This window comes from Euleptes europaea, chromosome 6, assembly GCF_029931775.1.
Source record: "Euleptes europaea isolate rEulEur1 chromosome 6, rEulEur1.hap1, whole genome shotgun sequence".
Lineage (NCBI taxonomy): Eukaryota > Metazoa > Chordata > Lepidosauria > Squamata > Sphaerodactylidae > Euleptes > Euleptes europaea.
The window spans coordinates 60,790,779-60,809,832 of record NC_079317.1 but is presented as its reverse complement, the minus strand read 5'-3'; the positions used below and the strand labels follow the sequence as shown (position 1 = coordinate 60,809,832).

Below are 19,054 nucleotides of genomic sequence, written 5' to 3'. Positions count from 1 at the left end.
CCACTCCCTGGGAAGTGGTGGGATTACCTAGGGGGGCACTAAGAGGCAAGGGGCGGCAGGGGTGCTAGTCGTGAGCCCCTTCAACTGTGTTGTTGGATAGGGTAGGGGGCGCTGGGGCTGAGTTTGTGGAACCAAGGGGGCGGTGGCCCGAAAAGTTTGGGAACCACTGATGGAAAACATAGCAGTAGTATTCTTGGTCTGTATCAGTACCCTCCTGCTCTGCAAGATATCTGCAAATCAGGTAAGGGCAGAATGAATAAAACACAGTTCAAAAATGTTAATATGCAACTTCCCTTGAAATGCAGACCAGTTACCCTGGGTAGATAAACCCTCACAGTGTGCCCCCTCATCCAAGGAAGGAAGCATCTCTAGTCACGGTAATCTGGGGGACCCAAAACCCAAAAGGAACCCTTTAAAAAAGGTAAGAATCCTCCTTCCACAAAAGGAGGGACTTTTGAACATATCTGAGGACTGATAAACAGTGACGTTGTGCATGAGTACCAGGGTCGAACTTCCTAATGAACCAGTTTTGCAGGGGAAACATGGTTCAACCTGGCACATTGAGTAACAGCAGTGGTAGATGCCATTAGGCCTAACAGTAAAATACAGTCTACCAGTAATTTGAGGGCAGCTCCTCTGTCTGTTGGCAGGAAGGCCTTCCTTTGCTTTCATAGAATTCAGGACTGCACCAATAAACTGAACTATCTGTGCAGGCTATAACCTAGATTTATCCCAGTTGACAATCAAACCCAGATGCTGACTGATGTGGAGCGTCAGATGTATCTGAGACATAAGTTCATCCCTTGAGGATGCTGTGATGAGCAAGTCATCCAAATAAGGGAAGACTGAGCAGAACTTTGTCCTCAAATAGGTTATCACTGCAGCATACACTTTGTAAAGATTTTAGGTATCATTGCTAAACCAAAAGGGAGTGCAGTATACTGAAAAATATTGACACCATATCTGAAGATACCTGCTGTGCCTCTTGTAAAGAGGCATGAAAATCAGTATCCTTCAACAAACCACATATTTATTATAGGAAACTCATACAGAACTTGGTTAATTGTAAAAACTTGCTTAACCTACAAATGTCAGGGGGTGGGCCTAGTGCCCCATCCTTTTTATCTACCAGGGAAAAAAAATCTGGGATGAAAGCCTTACAGAGTGGACCCCTCTGGGACAGGTTCATCTGCTTTTCTGGTCAATAACTGTAACTGTAATTAAGGAAAAGGGTTGTCCACTGCAAGCAATGACAGCTCACATGGTAGTTTTAAACTCTAAATGATGGGTTTTCCACTATAAACAAAACCCAAGAGTCTAACAAATTTCATACCACTCAGACAAGAAGGGCACAAGCCTGTCCCTAAAATTCAGAGGGCCAACAGTAGTATCAGGTTTTAGTCAGAACTAGGGGTTGTTGAGGTTCTTTAGAAGACTGAGGCTGAGCTCCCGCTTTTGGCCTAGTGGATCCCCTTTGTCCCTGGGAAGAAGGTGGCTGGTGCTCCTTTTGTGGAGGATACTGGTGGTGTGACTAGAAGTATTTCCAACTCTTCTGGTAGGTGGATGGGAGGCTCTGTTGGTAGGGCAGGAACCTCTGGCAATCAGGGTATGAAGGAGTGGGTATAACACACAATGACCTCGCAGCCTGTCTTCTTTTTCATTGTAGACAGAGAGTCATCTGTCATGGTTGAGAAAAGGGATTGCCCCTCAAATGGTAAATCTTCTACTCGGCAATGGCTGTCCAAAGGAAGGGCCGTTGTTCGTAGCCACAAATGCCAATGCAGGAACTTAGCACACGCCACTGACCTTACTGAGGAGTCCACTACGTGGTGACCAGCATTAATCTCTTGCTTGGAAAGGTGGATAGCCTCCATTCGGATAATTTTTACAAGAGACCTTTTATCCTCTGGCAGAACATCCAAGTACGGAAAGAACTTAACCCAAAGAAACAGTTAATATCCCCCACCCCCATCATGGCCTGATAACTGGCAATGCGCAGTGATGAGTAAAGCTTTCTGCCCAGAGAATCAATGCATCTGCTTTCTTTGTCTGAGGGAGCAGCATGAGAGCTTTGGCACTGCCTGAGTTACATTTCCTCAGTGATGAGTGAAGACGGTGGGGGATGAGGTAACAGAAAATTATAGTAATCCTGTTAAATTCGATACAGATTTTCATTCTTTCTTGGTGTTGCAGGCACTGAAGAGGGCTTCTTCCATACAGATGATGTTACATTAGTGAACCCCTCCAACACTGGAAATACTGCAATTCCAGGTGAGTCAGAAGACAACTGACTAAGGATTTTGTCCGTTGGCCAGTTATCTTCGGTGGTCACATCAATCTCAAGCAACCTGGCCATCCTGAGCATCTGTTCAGTGTACAGCTCTAGATCCTCATTAGATGAGATCAGCGATGGATCCCCAACCCTCTCATCAAGGGAAGGTTCTTGGGGTGTTTCAGAACTGTGGCTGGACCCAACAGAACCCTCTGCCTCACCTTCAGATTCTATAGTAGGGTGATAAAAGAATTGGGATGCAGGATCGAGTTCCATCAGGCCTGATGAATGCTGTCAGTTCCATCAGTGCCTGGAATTTGGATCCATCTTAGCATTCAGGGGCATAGGCTGGTGACATGTAGTAAGGATGCCAAGGCATAGGAGGGAATGGCTAGAGCCATGACATTGGAACCGCCAGATATGGGTGCTGAACCAAACAGGGCTCTTTAGTAGTGGCTGGAACTGGATCCACATCAAGCTCTGGTGAATTAGAATGTAGACAAAGTATGCATGGCAGAACCAGAATCATTTCCTGTAGTTCAGCAGCCAGAACCAGGGTGGAAGGTGGAGGAGGTCAGTGCTCCTTCAACACTGATTTTGACCTTTCGTTATGCTTGGTTTTCAGCTTAGACTTTTTTTGCAGGCAGTCCGAAAGCACTTCAAGGAACCACTACAAGGGTCAGTGTTGCCTTGGAAGCTCCATTGCCAGTACTGACAGAACCAAGCAAACCGATCACAGAACCAAGCAAACCGATGCTGGTCTCGAGTAATGCTAGGAACCACTGGATGACTTAGATACTTTGGCTGATAAGAGCGCCTTTTCCCGAATGGCAGCATTTATCCTTGACACCTTTATCCTTGACACCCGGTCGCTATCAGCGGATGAGGATACCAAAACCAAATTTGGGGAGAATGTCATGAAGAGTTTTCCATGATTTGATAACTGGGAGTTATGTTTATGTCCTGCATTAGAGAAACAATTCACTAACAATGATTTATCATGAAGAACTATCCATATTTAGTTTTGACTTGTCTTTATTTTTTGCTTTTGTTAAGAATTCCATGCAACAGTTCTCAATCTGCATATGAGTCGTTCATCATTGAGCTGGTTGTTCATATGTACAGACTCACATCACCTGCTTTTAGGTGATCAAATCTTTTTAAATGTATCCATTATATAGTCTTCAATAATTTGAATTTAGAGTCATCATCATCAAGTACAGTTTATAAAAGCTCCTATAATGTCAACCAAACTCACATGAAAGATCTTGCCTAATTCATCACCAGTTTCATCAGGATGAAGAGAACATAAGAACAGCCCTTCTTATCAGACCAGGGGTCTATCTAGTCCACCCTCATGTTTCACACAGGACCCAAACAGTACCCCAGGAGGGCCAAACAAGCAGAGCATAGAGACAAAAGGCTGAAACTACCCCCTAGAACTGGTATTCAGAGGGTTGCTGCTTCTGTATATGGAGGTTCCCTTTACTCAATAACTAGTAGCCATTGATGAATCTATCCTCCATGAATCCATCCAACATCTATGGTCACAGTAATCGCAACGTCCACTAACAGTGAACTCCACAATTTAATACTGGTTGAGTAACAAGTATTTAAATATTTCCCCTTGGGTACTGGATAATAAAGCTTTTACTGTATTTCTGTATTAAGGAGGTATCACAGTAAATTACTTAGAGCTGCGCTGAAATTTGACCTACTCAAATGATGTGGTCAGGACAGGAATATTAGTTTAAATATTTGACTCCAAGGATAGGCTGAAGTTTTTAATCAATTTTAAAGTATCAATTAAAGTATCAATTTTAAAAGATAGAATTTTATGAAATAAGTAAATCATGCCTGCCACCTATTGTCTGGAGTTAGTCACACTGACTATATTCTAGGAAAATCATTTTACTGACAATCAATATGCAAATCAACTGACCCACTGTTCTAAAATTTAATGTTTTAGCTCTTGAGGAGGAAAGCTTATTAATGTGGCAGGATCATACCCCTGAGTTTTGAAATCAAAAGACTAATAAGGCATCGTTTTTTTTAACCTTCACAGCTCCAAGCATCGCATACCACCTGCATATATACCCTTGTTAAGGAAAGTGTGCAAGCCCCCTGCGTTGACTGTTGTAGTGGATTTTGTGGTCTACTTATTTTCATTCTTGATATTATGCGTACGAGTTGTACAAGAAGGGTTAAGTAGGATGATGTCTACTACATAACAGCTATAATTCACAAATAGAAGAGGGGGAACATTGTGACTTTTTTAGCTGTGGGCAATTTCCACGTCTCACTGCTGACCCTACTTTGCCCCTTATGTTCACCTTGAGTCTCCATGCACACAAGGGAACAATATTTTAGGGGGCTCAGTGGGCTGCAGCAGGAACTCCCACTTTATAGTGTCTGCTCCTCGAGATCTCATTGAAGACAAACTATCTTCACTACACTCTACTAGTAAAGTACACACAGCAGAGAATACCACTCACCTGGTGAATTTGAATTTCCACTTTTAGAGCCTCCTGCAGAGTCTGCAACTCCATTCTCTAACTTCTCCACTTTCTTGAGCTGTCAAGATTATTAAATCCCCACCACCTTCAGACGCTTACTTCAGAACAACGGAAAAGGTTTCTTCTATTGCTGAAGAACAATATATTTTTATGGTTATTGTGAGAGAAAGTAAAACTTGAAAACCCAATTTGTAAACACTGTCATTTATAATACAACATTCAGTTTCACAAGAACACGATCCTTGCCTTTTATCTTGATGCTTTTTAGAAGTTGTAGTTTAGTAGCGTGTCATGTTCTCTTGTAAGTTGGTCCCACTGAGTTAAACTGAACTTGCTTCTTAGTAAGTGTGCATAGCAGAGACCACAGAGTAGTAACATAAAATATACACACTAAGGATTACGCAAAGTGGTGTAGCATCATTTTTTTACTGTATTTCTATACTGCTTTTCCTCACTGCTCAAACCAGTTTACAATACAAATAAATGTGACCAGAAACATGATGCATTAAAAACTTTTAAAAAGTAAAGCAACATTAGACCCAGTCAGAAAAGACCCTGTCTAAATAATACAGCTGCCTAAATTGAATCAAAGAGGAGGTAGCCCTTACTTCAACTGGCCACTCACTCTACAAAATCGGGGAGGCCACAGAAAAAAACCTTTCCCTGGCAGTCACAGATCTCACCTCATTTAAGGAGGGGAAAGAGAGCAACCTTTTTTGTGAGGATCTTAAGCTTCAGCTGGGCTCATATGGGGATAACTACAACTCATTACTATTTTCCCGAAAACAGAATTACTTTTTACAAGAGGCTGACAAGATCTGAACTGGAAAACATGCTAAAATAAACATGGGCTTCCATCTAGCATTTCTGCAGGGATAATGTGTGGCCATTTTCATTGATTTTCCTCCCTACTGCTCCAGACCTCTGAGCCCCCTGATGTTCCTGCGGGTCTCCTGCCCCTCAAGAACAGCATGTCAGGGGGCATTTTGAGCTGCAGTGGAAGGGGTAGGGGGGAAAAAGTTGCCCTCCAGTGACATAAATCCTTCCATCAGAGGTAGCTTATTGCAAGAGCCAAGCCAACTTTTTAAAAAACAGTTTTAATAGCCAACTAAATCAATTGTACAAATAAAAAGCCTGATATTAAAAAGTAATAATACTGAACCTCTCTCACTTTATTAACTTTTTCAAGTTTGATACGTATTTGTCAAACATGTACTAAAGTTTTAAGCTCCACTTCTGATTATTTTATCTAGAAATCATAATTTCATACAACAAATCTTCACTTCTTGTTTTATGGATACCTACTTGACAAAATAGATTTTCTGATTAATATGCTTATCTAGAATTCACTTTGGCCATTTAAAAAAACTTACCAGTTTTGGAAAACAAGTACTGTCTTCAGCTCTATATCCACCCTACAAAGAAGAAATAAAAAAGAATCAACGGACAGTACATTTAATAGCATGGGTTTGCAACAGAAAAAGCATTCAGAAGACAGACTGCAAAACATTTTTTTTAAATATACAACAGTAAAAAATAAGGAGAGAGAAGGAAATGAATAAGGAAACACTCGATTACAGTTTGTGCTAAACTAGAATGGAGCTCAACATTTCTTTGCCAAATGGTACCAACAATCCTATCAAAGATAGGACATTTTGGAGGACTTTCATTCATAGGGTCACCATGAGTCAGAAGCGACTTGACGGCACGTAACACACAACACACACCAATAATCCCATGAGACAAGTAAGGCAGAGAGAGTCATTCACTGAGCAAGGTTTCAAACCCAGTTCTCTATGGTCGTCATCACTCTACCCACTACTCTTCAAGGTCCAACTAATCTTTGCTTTTCTAACTTATTCAAACTTTACGTAAATAGCTCTGTAGTTATTCTGGCTCAAGGTACATAGGGGTGGAATACAAATGGAATTTGGGTCCTGGTGTAGCGACGAGCTGTGAGAAAACATATGAAATGATTGAACAAACCCTATTGCATAGCTGAGGTCAAAACTCTTGGGTGTTAGCTGCAACTATGGGTGGGTTCAGAAATCAGCAAACTATTATTTGGCATTTTTTGAATGAGCTCTGGAGACTTCCAATTCAGTGCAAACCACTGAGTTGAATCCAATAGAAGATTTCCATGTGCATAACAGTTTTTGTGCAAGCAGAAGCACTATGATTGCTTTTCGGTTTTCTCCTTTGCTAAGTGAAAACAATTTTATCCCCTACCATCTTTTCTACGTGTGGAAGGTACTGCACAAGGCATTTCTTCTGATACAATTTCAAAACCCAATTAAATGAAATAATGTGAACCATCTGTTGTACCTCCTATTGCTTCATATGCAAATTGTTTTGTACATGGAAGTGCTATGTATTGTTGCTACCATTGCACTACCGTGTACACAGGTAGAACTGTGTTAAGTACATTTCCCTTTTTATTCACATGTCGCTGGGTTCAACCCACACATACCAATCAGTTTATCCTCCCCCTTCCCCCACAATCAAGGACAGAAAGCCAATTGCAATGGTTTATAATCCTGGTTCAGAGGGGACTGTGTTAAAGGAAAAGCCATCAACTGACTGAGCACAGAATCCATTTACATTGTGCTAAAATATTATTTGGTGTCATGTCTGCACCGTCCCTGAATAGCAATTAGCAATAGTGACTATTTTCAAGACTCTTACATTTAAAGTTCACAACTAGCCCACACAAGCATTAAGATGCTGGGTATTTATTGTATGGACAATTATTCTAAAATGTGTGTAGTTTACATTTACTCTTGGGGGGGGGGAGTTGCTGAACCTTTGTTTTCCCCATAACTTAACCCTAAGGAAAGCTGATATAGAGCCCCGTAGCGCAGTGTTAAGCTGCAGTACTGCAGTCAAAAGCTCTGCTCACGACCTGAGTTCGATCCCGAAGGAAGTCGGTTTCAGGTAGCCGGCTCAAGGTTGACTCAGCCTTCCATCCTTCCGAGGTCGGTAAAATGAGGACCCAGCTTGCTGGGGGTAAAAGGAAGATGACTGAGGAAGGCACTGGAAAACCACCCCGCAAACAAAGTCTGCCTTGGAAACGTTGGGATGTGACATCACCCCATGGGTCAGGAATGACCCGGTGCTTGCACAGGGGACCTTCACTTTTTTAAGGAAACCGGATACAAATTCAAAGAAACAAACTTTTGTATTTTTCTCAAACCTTATCACAGGCAGGCAAAGAGTTTACAATATAGTCTTGCCATTACTCCTCTCTACAAGGTATAAAATGTTTGGAATTAAATTAGGCTGGGGGCGGGGAGCTACCTTATCCAAAGCCAGAGGGTTTCATAACTGAAAAAGGACCTCATGGTGGTTACCTTACATTCAAAACCAATGGCAGCCTTTGCAACTTCATACACATTCAGCTGAGGCCATTTAGACATTTCATATAAAATATGCATTATTCCAGGAACAAAAATGGGAGCACGAGGACTAAACAATACATTTTGGTTCTCAAACTTTTTAAAGGCAGCAGCTAACACATTTAATATTGAAGTATCTTTTTCTTTCTTACTCTGGAAACTTCAAAGAAGCGTATACATACAGCCTTAGTAAGTTTTCATTCAAATTCCAGAAGAGCAAACCTAACACTACATTATTGGACCTACTCCACTATCACATGTAGAATGAACAAGATTGTGGCAAGCCCCGCCCCCCACCCCCCAGGCACAGTCCTGGCTCAAGCCCTTGTCAAACCATTACAGTAGGGAATCATGTCAAGAGTAGACCTGACCGCTGAAATGAAGTAGTTTATGAAAAGACTCAGTCCTATTTCATGCATCATACCATGTAAGCAAACTATCTGTCCCTGAACTTTCTGGAAAAAATGAAGAACCAGAATATTTCATACCCTTGCAAGTTCTTTCTGTGTGTCATAAGCAAACACCACAGCTACCACAAAAGTGTAACTTCAGTTCTGGCCCTTATATTATAATTATTTTTAATTTACATTTGACCACCTAGTTATTAATTTTTGAAATTTCATTCTTCATAGTCAAAGGCCACCATAATCTGTAATGTAAAATAAAATATGCAAGGAACTTCAACTCATCCAGCTGTGAAGGTTGTAACTAAAACCTGTCACAGCAATCACATCACATCATTGCTATGTCAACTGTACTGATTGCCAATTTGCTTCTGGGCCCAATTTAAAGCACTACATTAACTTTAAAAGCCCTAAATGGCTTAGGACCAGGTTACTTGATGCCCCGCCTCGGTCTAGATAAACCTGCCTATGATCTAAGACTGGTAGCTAGCGCCCTGCGTGCCTCTGTTAAGACTGGCAGAGTTACACATGACAGCAAACTTCCTATCACAGGTTGTTTGCCATACACATTTACTACTTGTTCTTTCCAAAGATAGTTTAAAAAAATCTTATTCCAGAGAGCAGTTTTACTCCATTAATTGGTAGAATTTAAATCTGTTAGACTGGCTTTCTGCTGAGGCTGGTTTTAAGAGTGGTAGCTGCTTTTTATTTTATTGATGGCTTTTATTATATTTAAGATCATAACATAAAGACAGCTCTGTTGGACCACAACAGTGGTTATCAAGTCCAGAATAGTGCCTCATATAGTGGCCAACCAGTTGCCCTGGAGGGCCAACAGAAGGGGCGGAGGAGGCCAAGGGCTTCTCCAGATGTTGTCTGCTAGCACAGGTATTCAGAGAATTACTGCCTCTGGCTGTACAGGTTCCTTTTAGTCATGATGGCTAGCAGCCATTGATGGACCTATTTTCCATAAATATGTCTAATTACTCTTTAAAGCCATCTGTGGTCCTAACCATCATTGTTCACTGGCAATGACCTCCACAATTTAATTATCTGTTGAGTAAAGTAGTAATTCTTTTTGTCTGTCCTGAGCCTATTGCCTATTAACTTCATTGGGTGCCCCTGAGTTCTAGTATTATGGTATTTCTCTATAGCATGCATAATTTTATAATTTTATAAACCTGTATCATATATGCCCTCTCTTAGTCATCTTATTTTCTAGAAACAGAAAGCCACTGACTCTTCAGCCTTTCCTCAGAGGGAAAATACTCCAACCCCTTAGTCATCATGGTTGCCTTTTTCTGGAATATCTGTGACCTAAACTACACACAGTATTCTAACATTATAGCTCTATGTTCTTGGCAGATTTTTAATCCTTTTCCTAATAATCCCCAGCATGGACTTTGCCTCTTTCACCGCAGCTACACACCGAGTTGACATTTCTATCAAACTATCTACTGCAGCCTGAAGATCTCTTTCAATCTTGGTCTCAGCAATGTCACACCCCATGAAGTTAGGAATTTTTTGTTTCAGTGTATATCATCTTAGACTTCCCTACACTGAACTACATTTTTAACATTAAACTTCACTGTTGCCCACTCACCCAATTTAGAGAGATTCTCCCGGCCTTCTTCACAATTGATCTTGGATTTCAGTATTCTGAATAATTTCGTATCATCCACTGTTCAACCCCAATTTACTAATCACCCCTTTTATTATATTTGACTGGTTTTAATTATCTTTGTGAGCTGCTTTGAGTGTTACTAGATAACAGAAAGGCAGGACACAAAAATTTTTAACACAAAAACACAACATCCAGATACAGACAACTGTGTTATAACATTTATTAAAGTACCTACCAATGCACTTTAAAAATAATTTTCTTATTGCTGTAATTCTGTTTTTTTAAGTCTATCACTGACCAGAATATTAAATAAGGTGTTATGCTGAAGCCCAGTGAACTAATTTAAGGATAAGACCAGATCTACAGTCATTTTCAATGCCCTTCCAGTGAGTAAGGACTGCACATGACAGTAAAATAACGGTCAAATATTTATTTTAAAATTAAAAAGAAACACATAAAATGTTCTAATGAAGCATTTTAGTTGTTAGGGATAATAGAAGATACTATGTTCATCAGGAGATTTGAAAACTATGCTATTACAGAAACAACTTATTGTGAAACAATGAAATTAACTTAAAAATTAATTTTCACTTTTAACAATGTTAAAAGTTGAATTTATTTATTTAAAACATTTATTAGCTGCCTTTCTTCCTTATGGAGCTCAAGGTGGCTTGCAAACATAGATAAAAGACGTTAAAATATAAATGCCAAAATTTAAAAACCACTACTTAGGACTGCTCACCAGGGTGAGCTTACATTTATAACATTTTTAAACTAACAGTAAAAAAAAGCATTGAGGTTCTTGGCTTCCAGTTGATGTTGTTTTTTGGACCAGTCAATTGACCTAGATGCCAATTATACATTATCTTAGTAATAAAAACAAAATTCTGAGGTTCACAATGATCACTAAAAATTAAGTCTTTCTGTACCATATCTGTAAGATGTGTTGGCTTTAAAGCGTCTCAGAAAAAGTTCTCAAATTTTTATAAGCTACATCCAGACATCAAGTTTAACCATGGTTAAATAAAAATACACACAAACCTGAGCTCTCACCCTCTTGTACACAGAATATGATAGATTATTATTATTTTAACGCTAACTCCACTATGATGTACAAATGCAGGCACACAGCTTACCCAGAGTTGGTTCCCCCCCAAAAATTTGATGCTGAAATACATCCTCAGTGAGGCTCCCTAAGTTCAGCATACACACCAATGTACAATTTAATAACAAGTTCCCTTCTATTTTGATAATCTTAACCCCCTAGGATACTCTGTGCAAAACTATAATCTGCTAAAGTCAGTCAACTAAGTGATTTTTAAAACGTCAAAACAGCAAGTGCTAAATCAATGTATTGTACAACAGAACAAGATCCAACAAATTTCAGAAGTGGAATTGTTCTTCAGAATTTAAATAAGAATGTACAAAATCATTTCTTTCTAACAAACACACACACACTTCATTCCAGAGGGATAGCCATGTTAGCCTGTAGCACTTTAAAGATTAATATATTTATTGTAACATACTTTTAATGGACTATAGTCTATTTTATCAGATGGTTCAGTTGTGTTCAGATGGCAGACAGAATCATAGAGTTGGAAGGGATCACGAGGGTCATCTACTCCAATCCCCTGCACAATGCAGGCAATTCTCAACTACCTCCCCCCCACACCCCTAGTTACCCCTATTCCACGCCCAGAAGATGGCAAAAAAAAAAAAAAAACCCTCCAGGGTCCCTGGCCAAACTGGCCTGGAGGAAAATTGCCTTCTGACCCCAAAGTGGCTATTGGCATGCAAGAAAGGGCCACAAGAGCCAAACACTGATGCAAACCTTCCTGTCTTCCCTCTCATGATCTCCCTAAGGTCATAGAATCACCATTGCTAAACAGAAGGGAAAATAACAAACTGAGGAGAGCTGGCTCCTTGCTCTGCAGGCTTCCTAAGAGTGGAAAGGAGTTTCCTGCCACAGGACAGACACAGCAGACATCATGTAAGAGAATCCATCATGGGAGCTACCCTCTGCCCCTTCCTCCCAAGGTAGCAGCACTGTATCGATCAATTTATTTAAAGCATTTATTAGCCACCTTTCTATCTTACAGGACTCAAGGTGTCTTAACAATATAAAAAAGCAATAATACTCAATATATTACAGAAAACCACTAATTCAAGATCAGTCAATTAAAAATGCTGATAGACAGAACTACTGAAATCAAATGCCATCATGAAAAAAACTGTCTTCAGCTGCCTCCAAAAGGTTGAGAGTGAATGGGCCAGGCACACCTCCCTAACCCATAATCATAGGGCCATCACTGAAAAGGCTCTCTCTCATGTACCTACCAGGCAACCTTCTTTGACTGATGGGACAGTCAAGAGGAACTCTCCTTGTGATCTTAGTATCTGGGCAGGGACATATGGAGGAAGACAGTCCTTCAGATACCTTGGACCCAAACCACATAGGGCTTTAGAGGTCACAAACAACACCTTGAACTGGGCTCTGGAGCAGATTGGAAGCCAGTGTAATTGCTGTAATACTGAGGTCACGTGAACCTAATAATTGGCCCTGACCAGAGATGCATTCTGCACTAGCTGAACCTTCCAAACACTCTTTAAGGGTAGCCCCAAGTAGAACATATTGCAATAGTCCAGTCTAGATATAACTATAAGGCATGGATCACTGTCACTAGATCAGACTGGACCAGGAATGGGTGTGGCTGGCACAGTCCTAACCAACAGCAGCCACCTGATTTTCTAAGGTGACCACTGTGACAAGCAGCACTCCCCAAGCTGCAAACCTGACTTTTCTTTTCTTTTTTTTATAAATTTTATTGGTTTTTTAAAACTATAAATTCTTCATAATTTTAACAACAATGTAAAAATAATGTCAAAATCACAATTACATCAATTGTTGTCTTAATTTCCAATAAACATAAAAAATAAATCGACTTCCCCATCACCTCCATCTACCTCTTAATAAAGTGTTACTATCCTTCGTTAACATATTCTGATCCTAATATTAATCTTATTCTAAAGTTTCATGTTATATAAAATTTTACATTCTGGATCAGAGTAAAAAGTAACCTTCCATTTTTCCCAGATCTTATACATTTTCACAATAATTCATCCAAGCCTCCCATTTCCCCAACTCCACCAGTTCTAACATTTAAATGATTTAATCCCTTTATTCTGAAACATTTGTCCCTTCCATTTGGCTGCATAAGATGATCTTGCAGCCATTATAACATAAATTTAATCATGCTAAGTAACATCATCTCCAATATTTTAGGGATATTTTTCTGTTTAATCAATCTTATTTCATTGTAAATCATATCCCAAATCCATATCACAAGTCCGCCCCTTATAAAAAAGGAAAAGAAAAAACCAATATCCTTACTACATTCCAACATTTTCCTTGAAATGATAATCACATTAATATTGATAATTCCAATATACATTTATATCTCATCGGTAGTCTATATAAGGAGGACTTGTTTACATAATCCCAAAATGATGTCTAAATCTTAATTCCACTACACCGTAAATAGCCATGCCACCCATCCACACTGTCAAAGCCTTCCAAATCCAGCAATCATATTTAAACCAGTCCTTTAACCATGGTCTAATACTTCCTTCTGCAACTGAAATAAGTCAGTCAGGTATGGGCACAGGATCTCTTTATTCTCTCTCATTTCCTCAGGCAGGTTGCGTAACCAAAGATAATTCTTTCTGGCCTTCATCTCCGTCATGGCTTCAATCTGTTTTCCTTGACCTGCTCTCTTCTTCCTTATATCCACACGTCCTTCCATAACTTTTTTAGATGAAAAGTCCATTTCTTGCATGTTTGTTCTCATTGTCACAAGCTGGTTACCTTCTTGGACTTCTGTCTTCTTCTTTATATCCTTGTATTCTTCCATAACTTTTTTGACAGAAGAATCCATTACTTGCATGTCTGTATTGGTAGCCATCATTTGAACCTTCATATCTTTTATGTCTTCTGTAACCAGATCCAACTTCTGATTACATATCTGTGATGATTGGTCAAGAGTCGTCATCATTGAAATCAGTTGAGCCATCTGTGTTGATATCTGTTTTAATTGTTTAATTGTCGCCTCAGAATGTTTAGCAAGCATGTCCTGCACTTTTTTTTCCATGGTTAGATTCTGTAAAGTTTCCTTTAATTTCGTAAAGCAGGGCTATGAATTAAGCCAGATCAGGGAGAGGTTCCAGACATTTACATAAGTAACTTAGTTAAGAAATTGATGGTCGTCTAGCAGGAGTCCATTACATGTAGTTGATAAAGAATATTTCATTGACCAGCTTAATATCTTTTTCGGGTTGAAGAAATAAGTATTTAGGCTTAAAATAACTTTTTAAAGTTGAAAATACCAACGAGTTTTACTAGACGCTCTAGATCGGCAGAACCAGGAAGTATTCCAGGAATTACCTCATCGCGGACCTTCTATCGTCTCTTCTCTATGGTTGTTACCTTCAGGAATGGTTTTAGTGTAACACGAGTAAGACGAATTTCCGGTCCTACGACCTGCTTCCTGTTGATTTGCTTGCAGAACAATAGAGAGGGATATTGAATGAAACACAGAGTCTTCCGGTCCAAGATATCCTCTTTGTTGTAAAACGTGGCTGGAGGACCTTTTTTACACCGGATAAATTCTCAAAGGTTTCTCCCTCCCCTTCCTTTAAGGACGCGTCGGATTGGCAGATCTTAAGTCAATCATTCAAGCTCGTTGTTTTAGTTTAAGCTGATCAGTTTGATAAGGCTCCTGCTGCTTTGTCTGATGGATCTCATGCAGCAAAATCATCCAGTTCAATTAAGGGAGTAACACGGTTACCAGGAATGTTTTCTTCTACCCCGTTATTCGATAACGCCAGTGAAAAATGAAAGATTCTTATCTACTCACTTGGGCGTCTGGAGGTGAGGTTCTAATCTTAATGCAGTCCTTATGATGTTTATAAGGTGCTGGAGGGTAGAGTCTAATGCCGAAGTTGCGCTCTGGCGATTTCAATCCCTTCGTGCCCACGGGATCAACGTCTGAATCTCCGGGGGACTTAATAAAGCTCCCTCGGGGTATTCAGGAGATCAAACCGCATGGATGGCTGCAGGGAATTCCTGCTTCCCAGCCCATTTGCAAGGGCTGGATTGGGGTGCGGTAAATCACCCCAAATTACACGCAAACTTGGATTCCCCCCAGGAGCCCCTGGGAGGACGTGGCACTCAGCCCAGCGTCAGCACCGGAAGTCCAAGGGGACTTTTCAAGGGGAGTGTAACCCCATCCAAGACAGGGGAGCTCTCAAGTCCCTGACCTGCCTTTCTGCTAACTCACAGCATCTTTGTCTTGTCAGGATTAAATTTCAGCTTGTTCACCCTCATCCAGCCCATTGCTGACTTCAAGTACCAGTTTAGATCATCAACAGCTTCCTCAGAATTAGGGGGAAATAAAGGTAGAACTGGGTATCATCTGCATATTGGTGACACCACAACCCAAACCTCTTGATGACCTCCCTCCAGCGGCTTCATGTAGACATTAACAGCATGAGGCATAAGATTGAACCCTGCAGAACCCTTCAGACCAAAGGCCGTGGGACAGAGCAGCAATCTCCTAGCACCAACTTCTGAGACCAACCTTCCAGACAGGACTCAAGTCACCATTACACGATGCTCCTTTGTTCCAGCACCAAGAGGCTGTCCAGTAGGATACCATCAGCAATGGTTATCAAAGGCTGTAAAGAGATGCAGCAGAACTAGCAGGGTCACACACTCCTGTTTAGTTCTCGGTAGAGGTCATCAACCAAGGTGACTGCTGCTCCCCCCTCACCACCACATGAGTCAGGAGAATGGGAGGGGGAGCAGCAACAGTGCTGCAGGTGGGCTGGCCTGACGGACAAGTGAGAGGATGGGATTCCCCACCACCACCACTTCTCCGGGGGCCTCTTGCTTTTTGCTGCAAAAACAAGTTTAAAACTATATTAATTCTGGCTCAGGTATCAGAAACCGCCTGGGTGGGACAGTAAGTTAGTAAGGTTGCAATAGGTTAATGGGCAAAACTACACACACTGATCCCTCTGAATCCATATGCAGCAGTCTTGTTCTGGGTAGCTACTACTGGAGGTGACACAATGTACCTTTGCAGTGCTTTTAGTTACAGTATTCAAATGGGTCCAAGATGCGTCCTCACCATCTAAGTTTTTACCATCAGACAGCTAACTTTGTAAGATGGCATACTTGCCAAAGAAACAAAGGATGGTTTGGGTGCAGGCAGGAAGTGGGCTTTTGCAATTTTTTGAAGAACATATAGACATCACAATGGCTCCATGAATCCAACCTGATGAGTGAGAAAGCTGGCAGCTAGCTTTTATAAATAGAAAGGGCCAATATTAAATTGTTTTCACATCCAAGATAGCTGGACTTCCATTTTTTTCCTTCTACAGAAAAAGCCTTTGCCTTAATTACTATTGTCAGCTTCTGCTTAACAGAAACATTTCTCCTTTCATTTATGTACAATCCAACACATTTTAACGCAATTTTATTTAATAGCAAGAAATTTTAAAATGGTGCTTTTCAGCATTTTAATTGAATTTCAATTGACATTCAAATGCAACTTGGAAAAAACACTTCTAAGCTAATTATCTAGCAAACAAGCAACATATTTTAGACAATGAAAAAAATAAGAGTTAAAATATCTGAATTTTAATTTGAGTCCCTGCAATGAAGCTTAAGCCTATTCCGTTCCACTAAAATAGAGATATTAAAATAAATTAATTATTTTTCACTAAAACAGAGATATTAAATAAATGAATTCTTTTCATCTCATCTACCCTGGGCTATTGGCAAAGCAGCTGGAATTATACTATAGCAAAAGAGCTCTTTCCTCTATGGGCACTAATGCCTGGTCCTCTGCTGCAGGCCTTATATTCCCCACAAACATACTTTTTTTTGTGTTGAGCCACACTTCGCCACAGTATCACTCTGAAAATGCACAGTGAATAATATGAGCACCAAAATGCAAGTGACGGATATCATGGATCTTCGTCATGATGTAAATGGCACATAACATCACAATTTGGATTGGGGCTGAATGGAAAAAGAAGAGGGAATATAAATACAGTACTTCAACCCCCACTTGCTTTCACTTAATTTTAAAGGGAAACAAAAGTAGTTCTTAAAAGTGCATCTGTTTTTACCTCTAAATCTCTTAGCAGACATGGAAGCCAGTTTCAACTAGCAAAACTGACCAGGGCTTGAAGGGTTATAATACTCTTCCGGCCCTTCATGCATGCAGATCACAGCTGCATATGTATATATTTTACTATTTGCAGTCTGATAGAGATCCATGATCTCATTCATAACTATTTTGGCCTCCAGATTTGCTTCCTACTCTTTCAGAGCCACCTACTACAGCAGCCAGAATGATCAACAAAAAAAGCAGTCTATGAGAAAGGTAGAAGAAATACTCTGATACCATTCACTGCAAAATGTTACTTTAATAAGTATAGATACCAGAAAGGCAGTACTGCAGCAGGAATACTAATACAGCTAGAGAGCTTGAACTTGCATGTTCTGCTGCTGCTCTATGGAGTAGACAGATTTAAATCAAAGTTAAAAAGTTATCAAGAAAAACAGTCAACTTAAAACAGGTAAACTATTGGTTTAAATTATATATCCAGCTTACTAATACATGAAGAATACACTATAATCAGTTGGTATAAAAGATAAAGTATATCCATCACTAAATAGAAAGCATTTCAATCTACCTCTGATCAGAGGGTTGGCAGGCCTTTGCATTGCACCAATCATCTTCAACTCATGGATCAAAAACCTCAGGTGGATTGCAGAATCCACCTGCTGGGTCATGGGCCTCTACTGAGCTGTCATTTCTTCCTGCTTTCTGGAAGGATGTGCTGCCATTGAGAGAGAAAAGTGTCACATCTCCTGCCTCTCTTTGCACACATTTAGAGGAGCAGCAGGACAACCATTCGAGGTCACTCAGCAGTGGAAATGACTCCTTTTTAGCACAAGCAGGTTCTGAGTCTCTGGCTCCAGTTCTCTTTGTCACGTGCTTGCAGCTCAATAGGTACCAAGTTATCACGTGAAGACAAAGGTGGCGGGTCCTGGGTCTGGGAAGGTTGAAGACCACTGAACTATATAACTATAGTCACCACACAGAGCAAGATCACCAATCTGAACAAGTACACAGAACTTTCCAAAAGCAATGGGTAATTCATGGGCAGAAAGTGTCTCTCTGTAACATGGAAGTAACTGTACATGCTGTTTGGTTGATTCAGTTTTAAGATATGAGTACGGCCTTTAACATTCAAGACATTTTAAACCAACTTTTTAAAATACTTTTTTGTTGTTGTTGCTGTTTCAAGTCACATCCAACTTATGGCGATCCCTGGTGGGGTTTTCAAGGCAAGAGATGTTCAGAAATGGTTTGCCAGGACAGGAGAATTCTCAAGCTGGTGACCTAACAAATTTTGTATCACTAGATATGAATGTGAGGTGAAGAGGGAGGATGGTCAAAGCTATTTCTGGTGGTGGTAAGCAAACATCTTCAGTGATGTCTAACTCCGGCCTAACTATGGGACCACATTTCAAGAATGCACTGAAGCAGCAGCAGCTCAATATCAGTGTTTAATAGAACTGAACATCTAGACCAGGGATTGGATTCAGCTAAAGAAACGCACAAAGGATCGCAGACCTTCCAAGCTTTCTCAACAACCCAGCAGCCATTCTGATCCTAGGACAGTTGATTTCTTGGGTTGTGGGACCCATATAAAATAACAGCCATGCAGGTCAGGAGGCTACAGTGGGAAGGGAGAAGGGGATGAAA

At 40.4% G+C, this 19,054-nt stretch overlaps 1 protein-coding gene across 3 annotated transcripts in view; it reads right to left on the bottom strand.

Annotated features, from left to right (window-relative positions):
• Positions 1–4,893, bottom strand: part of PHF21A (PHD finger protein 21A) — a 107,096-nt gene extending 102,203 nt beyond the window's left edge. For all 3 annotated transcript variants that reach the window (XM_056851620.1, XM_056851621.1, XM_056851622.1), the window contains exon 1: positions 4,768–4,893. In XM_056851620.1, coding sequence (XP_056707598.1) covers positions 4,768–4,821 — 54 coding nt within the window. In that variant the 5' untranslated portion in view covers positions 4,822–4,893. The remainder of the gene's footprint in view (positions 1–4,767) is intronic.
• Between the last annotated feature and the right edge of the window lie 14,161 nt (positions 4,894–19,054).